Source organism: Salmo trutta, chromosome 3, assembly GCF_901001165.1.
Source record: "Salmo trutta chromosome 3, fSalTru1.1, whole genome shotgun sequence".
Lineage (NCBI taxonomy): Eukaryota > Metazoa > Chordata > Actinopteri > Salmoniformes > Salmonidae > Salmo > Salmo trutta.
Genome location: NC_042959.1, coordinates 25,043,353 through 25,062,640, shown reverse-complemented (window position 1 = coordinate 25,062,640; position 19,288 = coordinate 25,043,353). Strand labels below are relative to the sequence as shown.

The following is a 19,288-nucleotide window of genomic DNA, read 5'->3' as shown; positions in this document are numbered from 1 at the left end:
TGCCCCAAACCATTTCATTTTCTCAACCTGTGATCTGTCGTATTTGTGTTTCTGCAGATCTCGTTCCTCAAATGGACTTGTCAACTTCATCTGATGTTGTAGAAATACAAATAACCCTTAGAATTAACATACATTGTAAGACAGTTCCCTTGATGCCAGTGATTGATATTTGATAGGTTCTATTTTAACAATTGTATTCAACCATATACTAATGTTACTATGCTGTTTCCAGATGTTCAACAGGCATATTATATACTGATCAAGACCCTCTTTTGCTTCATTGCAGTAAATATATAGACACACTAAATGGTACAAATAAATATTATTTTATTTCACATACATGATTTTTTTATTTTACTTTGAACTTTTCACAATCTAAATGATTCAACAACAAAAATGAGGAACTACCACAACAAAGTCCAAATGTTTTACTGGGGAGAAAAGATGACAACTTCACTGTAGTAAGCTGGACACGTATTTTGCCATCAGGCAAAGGTTACAGTCAAAGGAATAAAAAGAGACAAGAAAAGGACAGAAAAGTGGTCCATGTAGGTTCTCTGACCAATATGTCAACTTCTAAATCATCAAACGTGATTATTTCTCCCGGAATAGTGTTATGATACTCACTTTTGTAAAACCCTCAAACCACTTCGATAAATAAAATCTTTTTCCTTTATGGTTGACAATAAACAAAAATATCTTCAATATCTAGGGGTATATTTGGGGAACAGGGATATATTTTCTCCAGTGTGACATTGCAATCCTGTAGAAGCCCTTTCCTATATTCATGGACAATTTCAAAAGTGAAGAGTTACCATTTTGCTTGTTAGGTGGGGGAATTGAGATTTTGGCTGACATTGCATCCCATGAGTATTGCTATGAACAGTTAGTTTAAATGAGTATGAACATACCTGTACATAATGAAGCATTAAGTACATATATGCAAAGATTATGGTTGGAGGGAATGCTCTGTTTCATCAATCTGTTCGGTGAGTAAGCATGGTGCAAGACCAAACCAATAAGAGTAATACTTTTAGATACAAATGTGTACTGTACATGGTTCTGTAGTGTCTTTAAACCCAATCCTGTACTTGGGCATGTAAATAGAATTTGAAAAGCTTGATTATGACACCTGTTCCTTTCGGGTCCCCTGGGTAGAGATTCAGATAATTTCAGAGGATCCGTTGTGGACAAGCTCACTAGCAACAGCAAGAACATTTGTCACAATGTCCTGGCATTGTATCCAATAAGATGCCATAGTTGGGGATTGCACTCCTGTGTCCTGTTACGGCACTCTGCAGTACTTTTTCCATTCCTAGTAAACCAAAGGGTGATCCTGATACTCTGATTTCTTCACTTTAAAGGGCCCAGTGCAGTCAAAAAAGTATTTTTCCAGTTATTTTCCTTTTATATATATTTCCACACTATGAGGTTGAAATAATACTGTGAAATTGTGAAAAGTATGGTAATGCCTTTTTAGTGTAAGAGAAATTTCAGCCTGTTTTGGTGGGATGGAGTTTTGGCCATTCTGGTGACACCACCTGGCGCTAAATTAGTTAATAGACCAATAAGAAAGAGTTACAAACCTCTCTGCCAATAAAAGCACATTTTCAGTTTTCCCCTATCCACTCAAACCACTCCCAGACAGTCCTAGCAAAATTCTTGCTTGAGAAATTGCTATTTTTGTTTCTTTAATTGAAAATTAATCACAGTAAGGTACTTCAATATTACCTATAAAATGTATGTCAAACAATAACTAATGATTGCAAAGTTAAACAAACCATACAACTCTATGCACAAGAACTGCTTTAAACAATTTTCACATGTTTTTTTATACAAAAAGACATTTAACTGAAGAACAGTGCAGATGCAAAGTTTGGCCACAGAATGATGGTTTGTGCTGTTGGTGCCATCATTCTGTTACCAAACTTTGCATCTGCAATGTTCTTCAAGTGTGTTTGTAAAAATGTCTGTGGAAATTGATAAAACTAGTCCTTGTGCATAGAGTTGTTGGGTTTCTTTAACTTTGCAATCATTGGTTTTTGTTTGGCATACATTTTAAAGTGAAAAATCTGAGCCTCAGCATCACTCTGTTACCATGGAATTGCCCAGTAGCATTCTCCTGAAGTAGTGGGAAATGTTAAAGTTCCATTTGCAATAAAAATACATAATCCTTAGAGCATTCCCAACATATGGATTCCCAGATTCACAAACCATGTTAGATCATTTTCATGTTAAAGCGATGAGGTCCAGCTTGTCCCTCTGCCCCTCCATCTACAGAGGTGCCATTAGACTTGGAACGAGGGACATATTCAATATCTATGTTGTTTTTATGCTTTCCCTTGCCCCGGCTCCAAACGAACAGTAGCAGAAAGCAGAACAAGACCACCCCCAGGAATGTGAAACATCCCATTGCTGTCGACACTAAGATAGTCTTTAGGTCCAAGCCGTAGGTCACGTTGCTAGTCCCATTGGTAGTGGCGTTGCTGGGATCTGTGTAGTACTGGGTCCTGTTTGCGTAGAGCGACCCCAGGCTTTTCACTGCTAGGGAGGCCATCAATGAGTCGTTACCCGCCGTGTTGGTTGCCATGCAAAGGTACACGCCACCGTCCTGCACCTCGGCCACCTTGATCTCCAGCGTCCCATTGTTGTGGACCTTGACTCTACCATAGCTCTTGTTGGTGAGGAGGCGCCGGCGTGGGGACAGCCACGACACCACCGGCCTGGGGATCCCTTCAGCACTGCAGTGTAGTTTCGCTGACTGGCCCTCATCCACTGCTATCGTCTGTGTCTTGTTCTCTCTGATTTTTGGCTTGGTGCATGTCACGTAATAGGATAGCAGGGTCTCCTTGAATTCCCTGAAAGGCCTGCCGCGGATACCCTCAGGGGTGTTGCACTCCGGCTGCGAGTCGCCAAAGAAGATGGAGTGCCTTTTCTGCAGGATCCACATGAGGCGACAGTCGCACACCAGGGGGTTGTCGTCAATCAAGAGGACCTCCAGTGCCTCAGGGGCTTGGAAGACACCCTTCTCCAGGGTGTCCAAATGGTTGTGGGAGACGTTGAGGACTTTGAGCCACCGGAGGCCCTGAAATGCGTCCGGTTCAATGGTCGACAACTGGGCCCCAACTAGATGAAATTCCCTCAGGCGCACCAACTCAAACAGCATTCCCCCCTCGATGTGTCTGATGCGGTTGAAGGACAGGTTGAGGTGTGTTAGGTAGTGCAGGTGCTTTAGGGCCTGGTATGGGAAGGTGGACAGGTTAGTGTTGGTGATGAAAAGCGTGGTCAGGTTGAGGCTGTGCAGCGTGTTGGCAGGCACACTGTCCAGCGAGGTCCAGCTGTCAATCTCCAGGTGGCGCAGCCAGAAAAGTTTCTTGAAGGAGTAGGCTTGCAAGGTGCTGATGCTGAGGTATCGGAGGTGAAGTCTGACCAAGTTGTGCAGATGGGACAGGGCCTCAGTGGGCACCACTGTCAGGTTGCATCTCTCCAGGGTTAGTGTCTGTAGGCTCAGCAGTCCACTGAAGGCCCGGTGGGAGATGTATACCAGGTCATTGTCACCCACCTCCAGGAACTTCAGGTTGTGCAAGTCCTGGAACATGTAGTCCAGCAGGATGACGATCTTGTTGTCGCTGACATCCAGCCGTGTGAGGTTGGACAAGCCTGTGAAGACTCCCAGGGGAATAAGCTTGATGCGGTTGCTTTTGAGACTGAGCGAGTGCATGCTGTACAGAGGGTTGAAGGCCCCCGGCTCCACATAGCTGATAATGTTCCCACTGAGGTCCAGATCCTCTAGTCCAGGGTAGGGGGCAAAGTCGTCCGGGTTGACGGCCTGCAGCTTGTTCTTGCTCAGGTCCAGAATCCTGGTCTCGATGGGGATGCCGTCTGGGATGCTCGGTAGGCGTTTGCGGTGGCACAGGACCGACTTGCTCTGGGCTGAGCAGTCACAGCGGGCGGGACATCCCAAGGCAGAACCCACAAAGACGGCCACTAGAGCCAGTCCCAGGAATGGTTGCCAGCATGAGAGGGCTGTGTGCAGCATGACTTTGCTCATACAGTCGACCATTCTGTCACGGCTCTACAAGAAAGAGAGGGAAAACAGACAGAAAGAGCACACAATTAGAGAGCATAAATTTGTAAAAAATAAGGAATGTGTGAAAACCTTAATGGGTGGCAATACACATGCGTAAGCAATCTTTTGAAGGAAATTATTTTGGGATTATAAATGGAATCTAAATGGATGACGTCATTTTACTATTGTGGTGAAATTGACTGGCATCTTATCTCAATAAAAATGAAGGACATATTAGATTCTCTGATGCAAATGCCTCATTTTCAACATCCTGAATCATCCTTTCTTTCTATTGCAGTTTTGGCCAGCGATCACACCCCTATATCCACTGGCTCACTTAGTCAACATACAGGCACAACTTGGACATTTTGCTCTTATCTTCCATTGGTTTATTCTCAGAATTTAAGAACAAATTGCCAAAAGTAATTTGTTACATAGGTTGTCTTCTCACACCACAATCAGTTCAAACAGTCTGCGGTCTTTTGTTGTGTTTTAGCCAAAGCAAACTGACGAAGGGAGAAGAGTGGAGAAGAAAGGAAACTGCCTCTATGAGTCTGTGGAGACTATCTGATAATTATTCTAACCAAGGACTTCAGTGGATATAAAAGGATTTCTATATATTAATTGTGCAAAATATCTAAGACAAACAAATCCATAAGCAGCAGCTAAACAATGGGGCTTCATCTTTGTACTGTGCCTTCTGAAACACCCCTTGAATTTTTCCAAATTTTGTTGTGTTACAGCCTGAATTTAAAATTGATTAAATATAGATTTTGTAAAACTGGCCTACACACAATACCCCATAATGTGAATTATATTTTTTAGAAATGTTTACAAACATTTGAAATTAGAAGCTGAAATGTCTATAACACCTTTGTCATGGCAATATTAAATAAATTCAGGAGTAAAAATGTGCTTAACAAGTAACATAATAATGTACATGGACTAATTCTGTGTGAAATAAGTATTTAACATGATTTTTTAATGACTACCTCATCTCTGTACCCCCCACATACAATTATCTGTAAGTTCCCTTAGTTGAGCAGGGAATTTCAAACACAGATTCAACCACAAAGACCAGGGAGGTTTTCCAATGCCTCACAAAGAAAGGCACCTATTGGTAGATGGCAAAAAAAAGAAAAGCAGACATTGAATGTCCCCTTGAGCATGGTGAAGAACACCCATACACTACAAAGATACAGGTGTCCTTCCTAACCTAAGTTGCCGGAGAGGAAGGAACCCACTCAGGGATTTCACCATGAGGCCAATGGTGACTTTAAAACAGTTACAGAGTTTAATGGTTGTGGTCCTCTATAAACTGAGGATGGATCAACAACATGGTAGTTACTCCTCAATACTAACCTAATTGACAGTGTGAAAAGAAGGAAGCCTGTACAGAATAAAAATAATCCAAACATGCATCCTGTTTGCAATAAGGCACTAAAGTAAAACTGCAAAACATGTGGCAAAGGAATGAACTTCATGTCCTGAATACAAATCCAATACATCACTCAGTACTACTGTCACGTTCATTGGAATAAAGATCGGACCAAGGCGCAGCGTGAGTAGCATTCCACATAATTTATTAATAGTGAAACTTAACAAAATACAAAAACAATAAAGAATAAACGAAACGTGACGACAATGCAACTACACATAAACACAATATCCCATAACCCACAAGTGGAAAACATGCTACTTAAGTATGATCCCCAATTAGAGACAATGATTACCAGCTGCCTCTAATTGGGAATCATACACAATCACCAACATAGAAAAACAAATGTAGAACCCCACATAGAAATAACAAACTAGACTAACCCCCAGTCACGCCTTGACCTACTCTATCATAGAAAATAAAAGCTTTCTATGGTCAGGACATGACAGTACCCCCCCAAAGGTGCGGACTCCGACCGCAAAACCTGAAACAAAAAGGGAGGGTTGGGGGGATGTCTAGTATCTGTGGCGGCTCTGGTGCAGGACGAAGAACTCTCTCATCCTGCGGATCCGCCAGCATTGGAGGCAGCTCTGGTGCAGGACGAAGAACCCTCTCATCCTGCGGATCCGCCAGCATTGGAGGCGGCTCTGGTGCGGGCCGAAGAACCCGCTCATCCTGCGGATCCAGCCCTGGACCCAGACTGGACGCTGTACCTAGACTGGGCACCAACGCAGAAGAAGACTCTGGCCTTGTAGCTGGAGATCCCGGACCATTGACTGTCTCAGGAGGTTCTGGACCGTGGCCCGTCTCCGGAGGTTCCGGCCGTGGGCCGTCGCCGGAGGTTCCGGCCCATGGACCGTTACCGGAGGTTCCGGGCCGTGGACCGTTGCCGGAGGTTCCGGGCCGTGGACCGTTGCCGGAGGTTCCGGGCCGTGGACCGTCGCCGGAGGTTCCGGGCTGTGAAACGTCGCCGGAAGCTCTGGACTGGGAACTGTCGCCGGAAGCTCTAGACTGGGAACTGTTGCCGGAAGCTCTGGACTGTCGACCGTCGCTGGAGGCTCTGGACTGCCGACTGCCGACCGTCGCTGGAGGCTCTGGACTGCCGACTGTCAATGGAGGCTCTGGACTGCAGACCGTCGCTGGAGGCTCTGGACTGCAGACCGTCGCTGGAGGCTCTGGACTGCAGACCGTCACTGGAGGCTCTGGACTGCAGACCGTCGCTGGAGGCTCTGGACTGCAGACCGTCGCTGGAGGCTCTGGACTGCAGACCGTCACTGGAGGCTCTGGACTGCAGACCATCGTTGGAGGCTCTGGACTGCAGACCGTCGTTGGAGGCTCTGGACTGCAGACCGTCGTTGGAGACTCCGGACCTTGAATCGTCTCTGGAGGCTCCGGGCCATGGCTCATCACTGAAGGCTTCGGGCCATGGATCATCACTGGAGGCTTTGAGCGTAGAGCTGGCACAACGCGTCCTGGACAGATGACCACCTTCGCACGGCAAGTGCGGGGAGTTTGCACAGGACGCACTGGGCTGTGAAGGCGCACTGGGGACACAGTGCATAGAGCCAGTGCAGGATATACTGGACCATGGAGGCACACTGGAGGTCTGGAGCGTAGAGCTGGCACAGTGCGTCCTGGACAGATGACCACCTTCGCACGGCAAGCACGGGGAGTTGGCACAGGACGCACTGGGCTGTGAAGACGCACTGGGGACACAGTGCGTAGCACCAGTGCAGGATATCCTGGACCGAGGAGGCGCACTGGAGACCAGGCGCGCTGAGCCGGCACCACCCGTCCTGGACAGATGCCCATTTTCGCACGGCAAGTGCGGGGAGATAGCACAGGACGCACCGGGCTGTGGATGGGCACTGGAGACACCGTGCGGATCACCGCAAAACAAGGTGCCTGACCGGTCACACGCTTCCCATGGTGAGTACGGAGAGTTGGCTCTGGTTCAAACCCTGGCTCCGCCAACCACCCCATGTGCCCCCGCCCAAATTTTATTGGGGCTGCCTCTCGGGCTTCCCTCGTAGTCGCGAACCCCGGTGTCGTCGTTGTTGCTCTCTCGCTGCTTCCATCTGCTCCCATGGAAGGCGATCCTTTCCGGCCCGGATCTCCTCCCACATCCAGGATCCCTTACCGTCCAAGATCTCCTCCCAAGTCCAGGACTCCTTCACCTTGTAAACATGCTGCTTGGTCCTTTGTTGATGGGATATTCTGTCACATTCGCTGGAATAATGATCAGACCAAGGCGCAGCATGAGTAGCATTCCACATAGTTTATTAATAGTGAAACTTATCAATATACAAAAAAAATAAAGAATAAACGAAACGTGACGACAATGCAACTACACATAAACACAATATCCCATAACCCACAAGTGGAAAACATGCTACTTAAGTATGATCCCCAATTAGAGACAACGATTACCAGCTGCCTCTAATTGGGAATCATACACAATCACCAACATAGAAAAACAAACCTAGAACCCCACATAGAAATAATAAACTAGACTAACCCCCCAGTCACGCCCTGACCTACTCTACCATAGAGACAAATTCACCTTTCAGCAGGACAATAACCAAAAACACCAGGCCAAATATACCCTGGAGTTGCTTACCAAGACAGCACTGAGTGGCCTAGTTACAATTTTGACTTAAATCGCCTTGAAAAGCAATGATCAACATCCAACTTGACAGAGCTTGAACAATTTAAAAAATAATGATGTGCAAATATTGTTCATTCCAGGTGTGCAAAACTCTTAGAGACTTATGCAGAAAAATACTCACAGCAGTAGTCACTGCCAAAGGTGATTCTAACATGTATTGATTCATTTTTAATACATTTGCAAACATTTCCAAAAACATGCTTTCACTATGTGGTATTGTGTGTAGATGGGTGAAAAAAAACATCTGTTTAATCAATTTTGAATTTAGGCTGTAACACAACAAAATGTGGAATAAGTCAATGGGTATGAATACGTTATGAAGGCACTGTACGTTCATATTGTCAAGTGAGGAATTGATAGTACAATACAATTTAGGGAATATGACAAATCTATTGCTAACAACAATGCTTTCATGAAGTCCATAAGCGATACGTGTTTTTGCTAAACCGAATTCAACCTTTTTTAATCAAAGATGTTCCATCTATTTCTATCTCCGTGTTTGTTTTTCACATAGAAACAGCTCTATTGTTAATACAGAAGCATATTGTCGGTTTTTCTGACCCTTAGACAGTGAAACAATGAGCATGATTGTATTGATTTTCCTACACACAACCCCTCATATGTCAAAGAACACACAAGCTGCAAAATGTTAATGGAAGAAAAAAACATGATGGGAAATGCATGAGAATTTCCAAAGTCCAAACACAATTAAGAGTGAACACAATCAACAAGTAGAAATTGTTGGAGGGCACAACCTAATGGGGAGAACATTAAGCTGGTAATTATACAGATTATCACAAAAGCTGCGAAGGCTAATAAATGAAGGTCCGGGAGGTTAATACATTTTTAAAATCCAATTTAAACATTCATTTAAATGGTGTCCAAACAAATGGTGGAAGAATCAAATCAATTACACTCTGAAATAGTAGCATCTGTTGTCAAGATGTGTCTGCTCAGGTCTTCAGGAGAAGAGAGTAGGGTAGTAATAGGATGGGCTGAAGCCTTATTCCTTCACCTGTAATGTGTATTTTATCTGACACTCTTAAGTATACCAAACTTACTGTGATTACAAATACAGTACATCCCCTGCATCATACATACTGCTTTGTTGTTTGCTTGCCCTTCTGACCACTAGGAGGCCACAGTCTGTAGGCAGTGGTCAGTTCATATCAGCTCCCAACAACAGACTTGATAGACAATATGTAATATGACAACTGTAAAGACATTTTAAAAGCAAGTGGGCATACTGGGAGGAATTTAAATAAAGTCTACTTCATAAATCACGTCTTAAAACATTTGGTGGAATGTTGGACCAGATTATAAAATAATATAAACAATATGATTGTATATGTATAGTATACTATATTAATATGTAAAATATTCATTGCAGGGGCAGAAAATATGTACAATAATTTCCATGGAATCCACTGCTCTTTATAGACAGATTGTGAAACAGGTTGTGAAAAGACTATTCCCGCTTCATCAGGTGTGTCATGACGTGCACTAAACTGAACTGTAATGAGAATAATCAGCACGAATCCCTGCGAGCACAAATACAGCATTAAAAAGTTTAGGAAACACAACCATGCCGTCATTACGGCATATAGTGAAGAATTAAAGATGTCTACTAAACAATCATGTTTAAATGGCTATTACACGATTATAATTATTATTATTATGATATTTTTATTATTTTTCATATCCCATTTTAATGACTACATATGAAAACATAACTGTTTGGCCCACATCTATAATACAACAATAATACTAACATATTATGCTGTACACATACAGTACCAGTCAAAAGTTTGGACACGCCTAATCATTCCAGTTTTTTTTTTTTTTTTTTTACTATTTTCTACATTGTAGAATAGTAGTGAAGACATCAACACTATGAAATAACACATATGGAATCATGTAGTAACTAAAAAACTGTTTAACAAATCCAAATATATTTCATATTTGAGATTCTTCAAAGTTGCCACCCATGATGACAGCTTTGCACACTCTTGGCATTCTCTCAACCAGCATCATGAGGTAGTCACCTGGAATGCATTTCAATTAACAGGTGTTAATTGTGGAATTTCTTTCCTTCTTAATGTTTTTGAGTCAATCAGTTGTGTTGTGACAAGGTAGGGTTGGTATACAGAAGGTAGCCCTATTTTGGTAAAAGACACCAATAATAAGAAGAGACTTGATTGGGCCAAGAAACACGAGCAATGGACATTAGACCGGTGGAAATCTGTCCTTTGGTCTGATGAGTCCAAATTTGAGATTTTTGGTTTCAAACGCCGTGTCTTTGTGAGATGCAGAGTAGGTGAATGGATTATCTCCGCATTTGTGGTTCCAAACGTGAAGCATGGAGGAGGAGGTGTGATGGTGCATTTCTGGTGACACTGTCTGTGATTTATTTAGAATTCAAGACTCACTTAACCAGCATGGCTACCACAGCATTCTGCAGCGATACACCATCCAATCTGGTTTGAGCTTAGTTGGACTAACATTTGTTTTTCTACAGGACAATGATCCAAGCTTCGGAAGGGCTATTTGACCAAGAAGGAGAGTGATGGAGTGCTGCATCAGATGACCTGGCCTCCACAATCTCCCGACCTCAATGTAATTGAGATGGTTTGGGATGAGTTGGACCGCAGAGTGAATGAAAAGCAGTGCTCAGCACATGTGGGAACTCCTTCAAGACTGTTGGAAAAGCATTCCAGGTGAAGCTGTGTGATGGTGTGGGTGTGCTTTACTGGTTACACTGTCAATTATTTATGTAGAATTCATGACACACTTAGCTGTTGGAAAAGGTGAATCTGGTTGAGAGAATGCAAAGAGTGTGCAAAGCTGTCATCAAGGCAAAGGGTGCCTACTTTGAAGAATCTCAAATATAAAATATATTTTGATTTGTTTAACACTTCTTTTGGTTACTACATGATTCCATATGTGTTATTTCATAGTTTTGATGTCTTCACTATTAATCAACAATGTAGTTGTCACGTCCTGACCATAGAAAGCTTTTATTTTCTATGGTAGAGTAGTTCAGGGTGTGACTGTGGGGTTAGTCTAGTTTATTATTTATATGTGTGGTTCTAGGTTTGTTTTTCTATGTTGGTGATTGTGTATGATTCCCTATTAGAGCCAGCTGGTAATCGTTGTCTCTAATTGGGGATCATACTTAAGTAGCAGGTTTTCCACTTGTGGGTTATGGGATATTGTTTGTTTATGTGTAGTTGCATTGTCGTCACGTTTCGTTTATTCTTTATTGTTTTTGTATATTGATAAGTTTCACTTTCTAATAAAAGATGTGTAACGCTACTCACGCTGCGCCTTGGTCCGTCTATTCTAAAAAAAGTGACAGTAGTCAATAATAAAAATGAATGAGTAGGTGTGTCCAACCTTTTGACTGGTACTGTAGGTAGTAAGTATGTCATACATGTGTGACCAATATCCCCCCCCCCCCCTCCCGCCCACACACACACACACACACACACACAGACCCTCGCCACATATCTCTGTCCACCAGTGAAATAGCACAGTGAATTATGGAGAGTGCTTCTAATCAGGACAAGAGCAGGCTCATGATTGTGCTCCCTCACCTGAGTCCGGTGCATAGAAAAGCTATTATGTACAGAGTGCACTATCATCATGGGCAGAACAAGCTAGAAGGGCTGCTCTGATGACAGCAAAATGCTACATAGACAAGACATTCAGACACAAATTAGGGCCAGGTTGGATCCTAGGTGGGTCTGATACCACTACTCTGATTCGGCATACAGTACATGTTGAGCCTATGTGGGTCTAATACCACTACTCTGATTCTGCATACAGTACATGTTGAGCCTCGGTGGGTCTGATACCACTACCCTGATTCTGCATACAGTACATGTTGAGCCTCGGTGGGTCTGATACCACTACTCTGATTCTGCATACAGTACATTTTGAGCCTAGGTGGGTCTGATACCACTACTCTGATTCTGCATACAGTACATGTTGAGCCTCGGTGGGTCTGATACCACTACCCTGATTCTGCATACAGAACATGTTGAGCCTATGTGGGTCTGATACCACTACTCTGATTCTGCGTACAGTACATGTTGATCCTAGGTTGGTTTGATACCACTACTCTGATTATGCATACAGAACATGTTGAAGAGCCATATGACAGTTGAAACAGTGGGGGTTGCTGGGAGAAGACCTTGTTACACTGGGGGTTGCTGGGAGAAGACCTTGACAAGCATGCAAAATGGATTGGCACAAGGAAACGGATAGATATTGTTTGTTAAAGTGTTGAATTCCACATGTAATATTTCACCACAAGTACTCCAACATAGTCTTCTCGTATTATAGTTATAGTTATCATTTCTTGATTAACCTCATTTCCATATAATCACTCAAAACACATTGGGCCTTTCGGCCCCTGGATACTGCTCTTAGCTTTGCAAAATAACCCGGGGCCATTGACGTAATGCATGAGTAACTATGACGTGCCAGAGTGTATGGCTTTTGTCTCACATAGTCACAGCCAACACACATTGCCATCCTGCCCAGCACGACTTCACCATAGTGTTTCCCCATTCTCCCCAAGTGCTCTTGGCTCTCGCATCCCTTGGATGACCTAAGGGTGGCTAGCTGAGCGTTGTCCCTGAGACTGAGTGCTACATCAAAATGTAGGCTCATATTGCTGCAGCGCTCATTTGATAATACAGGCCGGCCGCCCTATTCACTGTCTGAGTGTATGAATGCCAAATGAGCTTGCAGGAGATTGCAATCACTCCCCAGGTATCTTCCATGGGTCACCACAGCTTTCTCCCTCTCCCTCTCTCTCCCTCCCTCTCTCTCCTTCTCTCTCTCCCTCTCTCCCTCCTCCCTTTCTCAGTCGATTGTGAACAGTACTCCTTCTCACAAAAACATCCACATAGGCAATACTGTAGAAGCTGTTCAATACTCACTTGCATCCTGAAGGAAATGACCATGTTTAATAATTGAGATTCAATGGGAGATTCATTTAATTAAGAATCCATTGATGTTTAAACAACCATTCCACTACTATTTCCCTTTTATAAGGTGTCAGTAAAATATAACGTCACACACCAATAGATTAAGAAACATTTATGCATACTCACATTAAAAGTTGATGCTTTTCAAGACATCTTTAAAATTGGGAATACTCGCATATCACAGAGACTTGACAATTGTAACATTCACAGCAATAATACATGTCAACTAGCTCACTTTCTCTAAAAAAATAAGTATTCAACATCATTTAGTACAATAATTGATTGTTTATGCTCTGTGGATTCTGTGTAACTCTTCATTACGCATCTGTTTAGACTGAAAAATCCAAAGCTCAACAGAGTTCGTATGCCGACTCAATCACAGAAAATGATTATCCCAGTGAAAGATGATAGCGACAGAGAGCACAGCCGACAGAGTATGAAATGTTTGGCCCATCTAACCCTCATGGTGATAAACCCACCCCAGTGAAATACAATGGAACTCACTGTCATGTATTATTTCTAAGAGGTATTCATCTGAAGTAAATAGCATTCCAGGTCACACAACTAAAGCAGAGCTAAATGCAGTAAGCCTAAGGAGGAGGCTTGAACAAAACCCCAAAACCCTCAAAAGGCAAGCACTTCCTATTTCCTGTTGTTTGGTTTTTGCCCAAGTAGTTTGAGGATTTAGATTTAAAGAAATTTGCCCCTGTGCAATGGAACAATAAAAGTTGGCCTGGCCCATATCTCCACTGGAAGGTCTTCAGAGTGTGTTTGATGTGGCCTTTGTGCTACCATCACCCCATGTAATGCCATGGCTGTTCACACTCAAAAGTGTCCCTGCTCTCCAGCCGTATGTTCCAAGATGGTTTCTTTGTTTAGACTGCAATTATCAAAGCTCTTAAAGACCGTAATCAGAGTGTTAAAATGTGATCTGGAAAAAAAGGATAGGAATTAACTCACAATGGAATTAAATTAAATGTAATCATCAACAAATACATTGGGTGTTCTATCATGGGAGCTGGATTTTCATGTTTGGTTGTCTTGTACATTTATATTTATACAACCGGTGGGTCGAATCCTTAATGCTGATTGGTTAGAACCGCATTCCAGGCGGTGTCTATCCACAAGTTGCCACTGGCTACATCTATGATGTTAAAATGCCTATTTACTCTGTTCCATCTGATGACACAATCCACTGTCTCATCAGCCCAGCTAAACAACTTATGAACTTGATCTCCACTGTAAAATACATCTAGACATTATCTCACATTTCTTTTAGACTAACATTTAGTTTTCAACACCAGAGATTTGTATAAACCTTGCTGCCTGTCTCTCAGACATTTGTAACATTGTTTCAATATTCAAATTCGATCTCCTGCTGTCCCATAGTAATGAACATGTTGGAAGTCGGGACGAGACTGACTGGCAGGCAACATTTCTCAGCCAGTCGAAATCATGATTCAGCTGGCATCATTTTTATAGATATATACAAAAAATTTAAATTGAAAAAAGTTCAAATGAAACGCAGCAAAATTGCTGTCTTTTTTGAAGTGATTGTGTTACTGTAGCTATGTTGTTGGCTAGCTCCTCTGAACAACAGTATCCTGACGAGTGAGCACATTTTCTATGCCAGGCGAAATCGAGCCTCCTCAGCTTATTGTTATGCATGTATCAAAAGAAATGTCACTAGAAAACAGCTTAAACAAATGCAAATGAAGCTACTTTCTGTCATTCTGGCTGCACTTTTTGATGTGACTGTAAGTTAGCCGTAGTTGGCTAGCTACCAAGCAAGGGATAAGAACGTTGCAGCCAATATGGCAATGGAACATTTAGAACGAACGACTGGTGTCTCTAGCAACCCGAGATTTGTTTTGGGACTATATCTTGTGGAAGGATGAAATAGTATGAAGAAATTAATCAAATAGCGATTATGAAAATATGTCAATCATTATTTGAATATGTTGGTAAAGCGTTGTATAAAAGTGATAATGCACTCGAAGCTGGTGTTTGGAGGGTATATTGGTACGGTTTTCCAATTTACAACACCCATGCCAATATATCCTCCAAACAAACACTGGCTTCTCGGGCATTATCACTTAAGCCTGCAGCTCAGAATAAAATGCTGCAACTATAATCAGTAGTTATAGTTGCTTTGGATTCATACGATGTACCAAAATTAATATGACTGACATCAAGGTAGACAAAAATAAACTAATTCTATGACTTGATATATGCTACTCACACTCAAACTTTCAAGTAAATGCTGCATTAATGCCAATTGGAAACAAAAAGGATGTCATGATGTCGTGATGTCATGGTAACTCTACTGTAGAAGAACACGATTGGATAGCCTTGCGGTAGACATTTTCAGACAGTGCCTTGCAAAATGGAACATCTTCTTCTCCTTTTATCCATACTCATTTAGTGGAATAGAAATCAATGAAAATGGAAGATGGATGTCCATGGTCCCTGACACTCTCCTTCTGAACTATGGTGGCCTGGCCATGACTTGAACGGAAGCTCCACCAACTCCACACACACGAGCCACATCTCATTAATTCTATCACACCCCCCATCATTAACTACAAGATCGCTCTCAAATACAGTACTAAGGGGTTAACATGCGCATATTACATACTGTACATGTCAGCGCAGCTTTTGATATTTGAATTTCCCAGATATCAAGAATGAAATGACAGTCAATCATCATAATGGTAATTGTATGGAAAAGTTACTAAATCATCATTTTAATGAAGCCTTATATCTTCTAATAACGCTTCCCTGAAGGAAATATGTAATTAACTTGCAGGTTACTGTATTGCCAGAGTGTGCAATTAACCCACCTTTTTTAAAGGGAGCGTCTGCAAGTAATCAAAGAGGTAGGTGATGGTGGTAATGAGAAGGCAATCCTGGAACATTCTCTTCTTGGTTTACCCATTTTTAAAATAATTTTTGTAAAGGATACCAGATGGCATGGGTTACAGACATATGGCCTGCCAAGGCGCAACATGACACTGGCCTATTCTTTAATAAGCTTGAGGGTTGCGTAACTAAAACTCTCTCAGAGCATGCACTGTGTCTGTGTAAAGTACGTTATCTAGGTTGAAAACATCAAATACCATGAAGTACATTCTCCCATGGTGCTGTTACAGTACCAGTGAAGCTCACTACTGTAGCTTAGAAACACTAGTACAATAACAACACTACTGTAGTTTAGCCACACTAGTACAAGAACAACACTACTGTAGCTTTGCCACACTAGTACAAGAACAACACTACTGTAGCTTAGGAACACTAGTACAATAACAACACTACTGTAGCTTAGGAACACTAGTACAATAACAACACTACTGTAGCTTAGGAACACTAGTACAATAACAACACTACTGTAGCTTTGCCACACTAGTACAATAACAACAATACTGTAGTTTAGCCACACTAGTACAATAACAACACTACTGTAGCTTTGCCACACTAGAACAATAACAACACTACTGATTGTTTTGTATCTTTGATAAGTGCAATGTATCGTCAGTACCAATGTACAGTATGTTGTTGTGTCTGACATCCTTCCGTGCACATCATCCTCACCTGGCCAATGTTAGAATATCAATTTATCAGCGTGATAAAACACCATAGGGCTCAGCAAGATAATGCATATTTTGGAGGGAATAAGGATAAACAAATTATTGAAATCACATTGTATGGACTTAAATTGTCTAATTATGACCTTATTGTTAAACACCATTAGTCAAATGTTCTCCAAATATTGTCAACAATCAGAAGCAAACGAAAGGGAAAGCGGCTCAAGACTAACGCACAGCTGCAACATAATTACCAACATAAGTGATGTGAGAGATAGAGAGAGAGATTTGGGACCACATCCATAACTATGAGAATCTAGGGCCTTAGGTGGGCTAATAACCCGCTCTTCTCCAATTGGCCTTGTGCTTTATTCACATTGCAAAGTCTAACAGAATTTAATCTGTGTTAATTAGCTATACACTTTGGAAGATTGAATCAGCTGCTCTTTATAATTATGTCAGATAACCGTTGAGTTCGGGAGCAGTCGAAGAGCACCGTCAAATGGTTGGGCCTCACTTTACCCACGACCAACCAAACCCTGCAGAAAGTATTTAACACCATGACTTACAGTCTTAATCCCATGTTTAATAGTTATTAATTAATATGACTGAGCTGTGGAGAGGAACAGAAGCTTGTAAGCGTGGTTGAATATTTTGTAATTAAATGTGCCAGGATTCAATTATAATGGTAGCGAATGGATGACATTATTGGCGAGCCCTGGGTAAGTGATGACTTTCAAAATAAAAGTCAAGCGATGGGTACTTTAACCCTTAGGTCCACCATAGATGGGCATCCGGTAAACAGGAAGCAATTGGGAAGTCCTAAAGATTTTAGTCACTAATTTCAGTTGGGGTCGACTAAGGTATATACTGCCTATTCAATAGCAGAATTTCAAAGCATATATTTCTCACTATAAACCTCTACAGTACCCATACCATATCAACATGAATGCATTTCCATATTGATATTGAGGTGACTATTGTGCTGTATTGCACCACTTTAAGGTCAAAATCCCCTCAGAGGAAGAACGTGCTCTCTACCATGAGTAGGAAGTTCAGGAAAGGTACTTAATCTATCTTTAACAGGGCAGTAGTCTAAAAGGTGCATCCTGAGGATATAATATACATTTGTCTCTGTAATAGCTGTAGAACGCTGTCATGTTAAGTTGCCTTTGAAGAAAATACAAGAGCCGGAAAACCTGGACTCTAAGCTCAGGCTTATTGCAGCTAGCTACTGTATATATAGGGAGTGTAAGCTTGGTCTACTATAAAGTCCACAATGTGGATGAATATGTTATGATTAGCACAAGACAGCTATCAACACTGACAGTAATGTGAAGATCAACGTATCCCAAACTATTCCCTGGGGACCCTTACACATTGTACATGTTTGTTCTATCCCAGAATATCTAATTCCACTATAGTCAACCAGTCTTCAAGCCCTGGATTAGTTGCTAGCCATGCTAGTACAGGCCTAGAGCAAATATATGTAACATCTCGCAGTCTCAAAAGACTGGGATGGGAAACACTGGTGTCGATGAGTAATCAACTATAACATGTTCTATCTATTCTGAATGGCATCTCTGCTAGCATCTATGTGTTAGCCAGACATAAATCATGTTCCACGTCAGATAAAGGTAAGACTAGGGTTTATAATAACCCTATGACGACTGGCGCACACGTTTTAAGACGATGAAAACTGATGGCTCCCATCTTTATTTCTACGCCCCACCAAATGATATCGATGCAAGCCTTTTACCACATATACGCACAAGCTAATGCAATTAATCAAGTGAGAATGCTTAATGTACCACATAAAGCAGTGTTTAATAGGATAAACAGACTAACTGAATGTCTGGGAAGGAAGCATTCTTAGTTATCTTATGCCATTGGAAGTGGACACAGGTTGTTAATGGACAATTCCACTGTAACGGAATTGTGCTGAGACTCATATTTTTCAGTTCAAATGTATGCCAAACAAAAACCATTGATTCCAAAGTTTAACAACCATACAACTGTATGCACAAGGACTACTTTTAACAATTTACACTGAAAACATTTTTAAAAACTACAAGAAGTGTGCAGATGCAAAGTTTGGTAAGACAAAATAGTTTTTTTTTGTGTCCACATTTTCCCAAAACCCATAAATATCTGCTCAGAATTAAGCTTCAACGATGTCTGCAGAAAGAATGGGGTGTCAGCTATGACATGACACATTGAATTTTGAGCTCTGCCCCCAAACAAGACCAAATTTTGTTGGTCCGGACTGAACGAACCAATCATAGACGTCTATATTTCACAAGTTTGGACATCAAAGCACAGCAAAGTAGAGCTCAGTAAAGTACAGTAGAGTACATCACAGTAGAGCAGAGTAGAGTTCAGTACAGCAGAGTTCAGTACAGTACAGAAAAGTACAGTAGAGTATAGTTCAGTACAGTAGACTACAGTAAAATAGAGTTCAGTAGAGTACAGTATAGTTCAGTACAGTTCAGTACAATATAGTGTACTCAACTCTAGCGTGCTCTACTGTTT

General features: G+C 41.9%; 1 protein-coding gene across 6 annotated transcripts in view; it reads right to left on the bottom strand.

Annotated features, from left to right (window-relative positions):
• Positions 1-1,750: 1,750 nt before the first annotated feature.
• The window catches only part of LOC115170895 (leucine-rich repeat and immunoglobulin-like domain-containing nogo receptor-interacting protein 2), a 303,513-nt gene continuing 285,975 nt past the window's right edge, over positions 1,751-19,288 (bottom strand). For all 6 annotated transcript variants that reach the window (XM_029727265.1, XM_029727256.1, XM_029727274.1 and 3 more), the window contains one exon: positions 1,751-4,075. In XM_029727265.1, the coding sequence (XP_029583125.1) occupies positions 2,219-4,063 (1,845 nt within the window). In that variant the 5' untranslated portion in view covers positions 4,064-4,075 and the 3' untranslated portion in view covers positions 1,751-2,218. The remainder of the gene's footprint in view (positions 4,076-19,288) is intronic.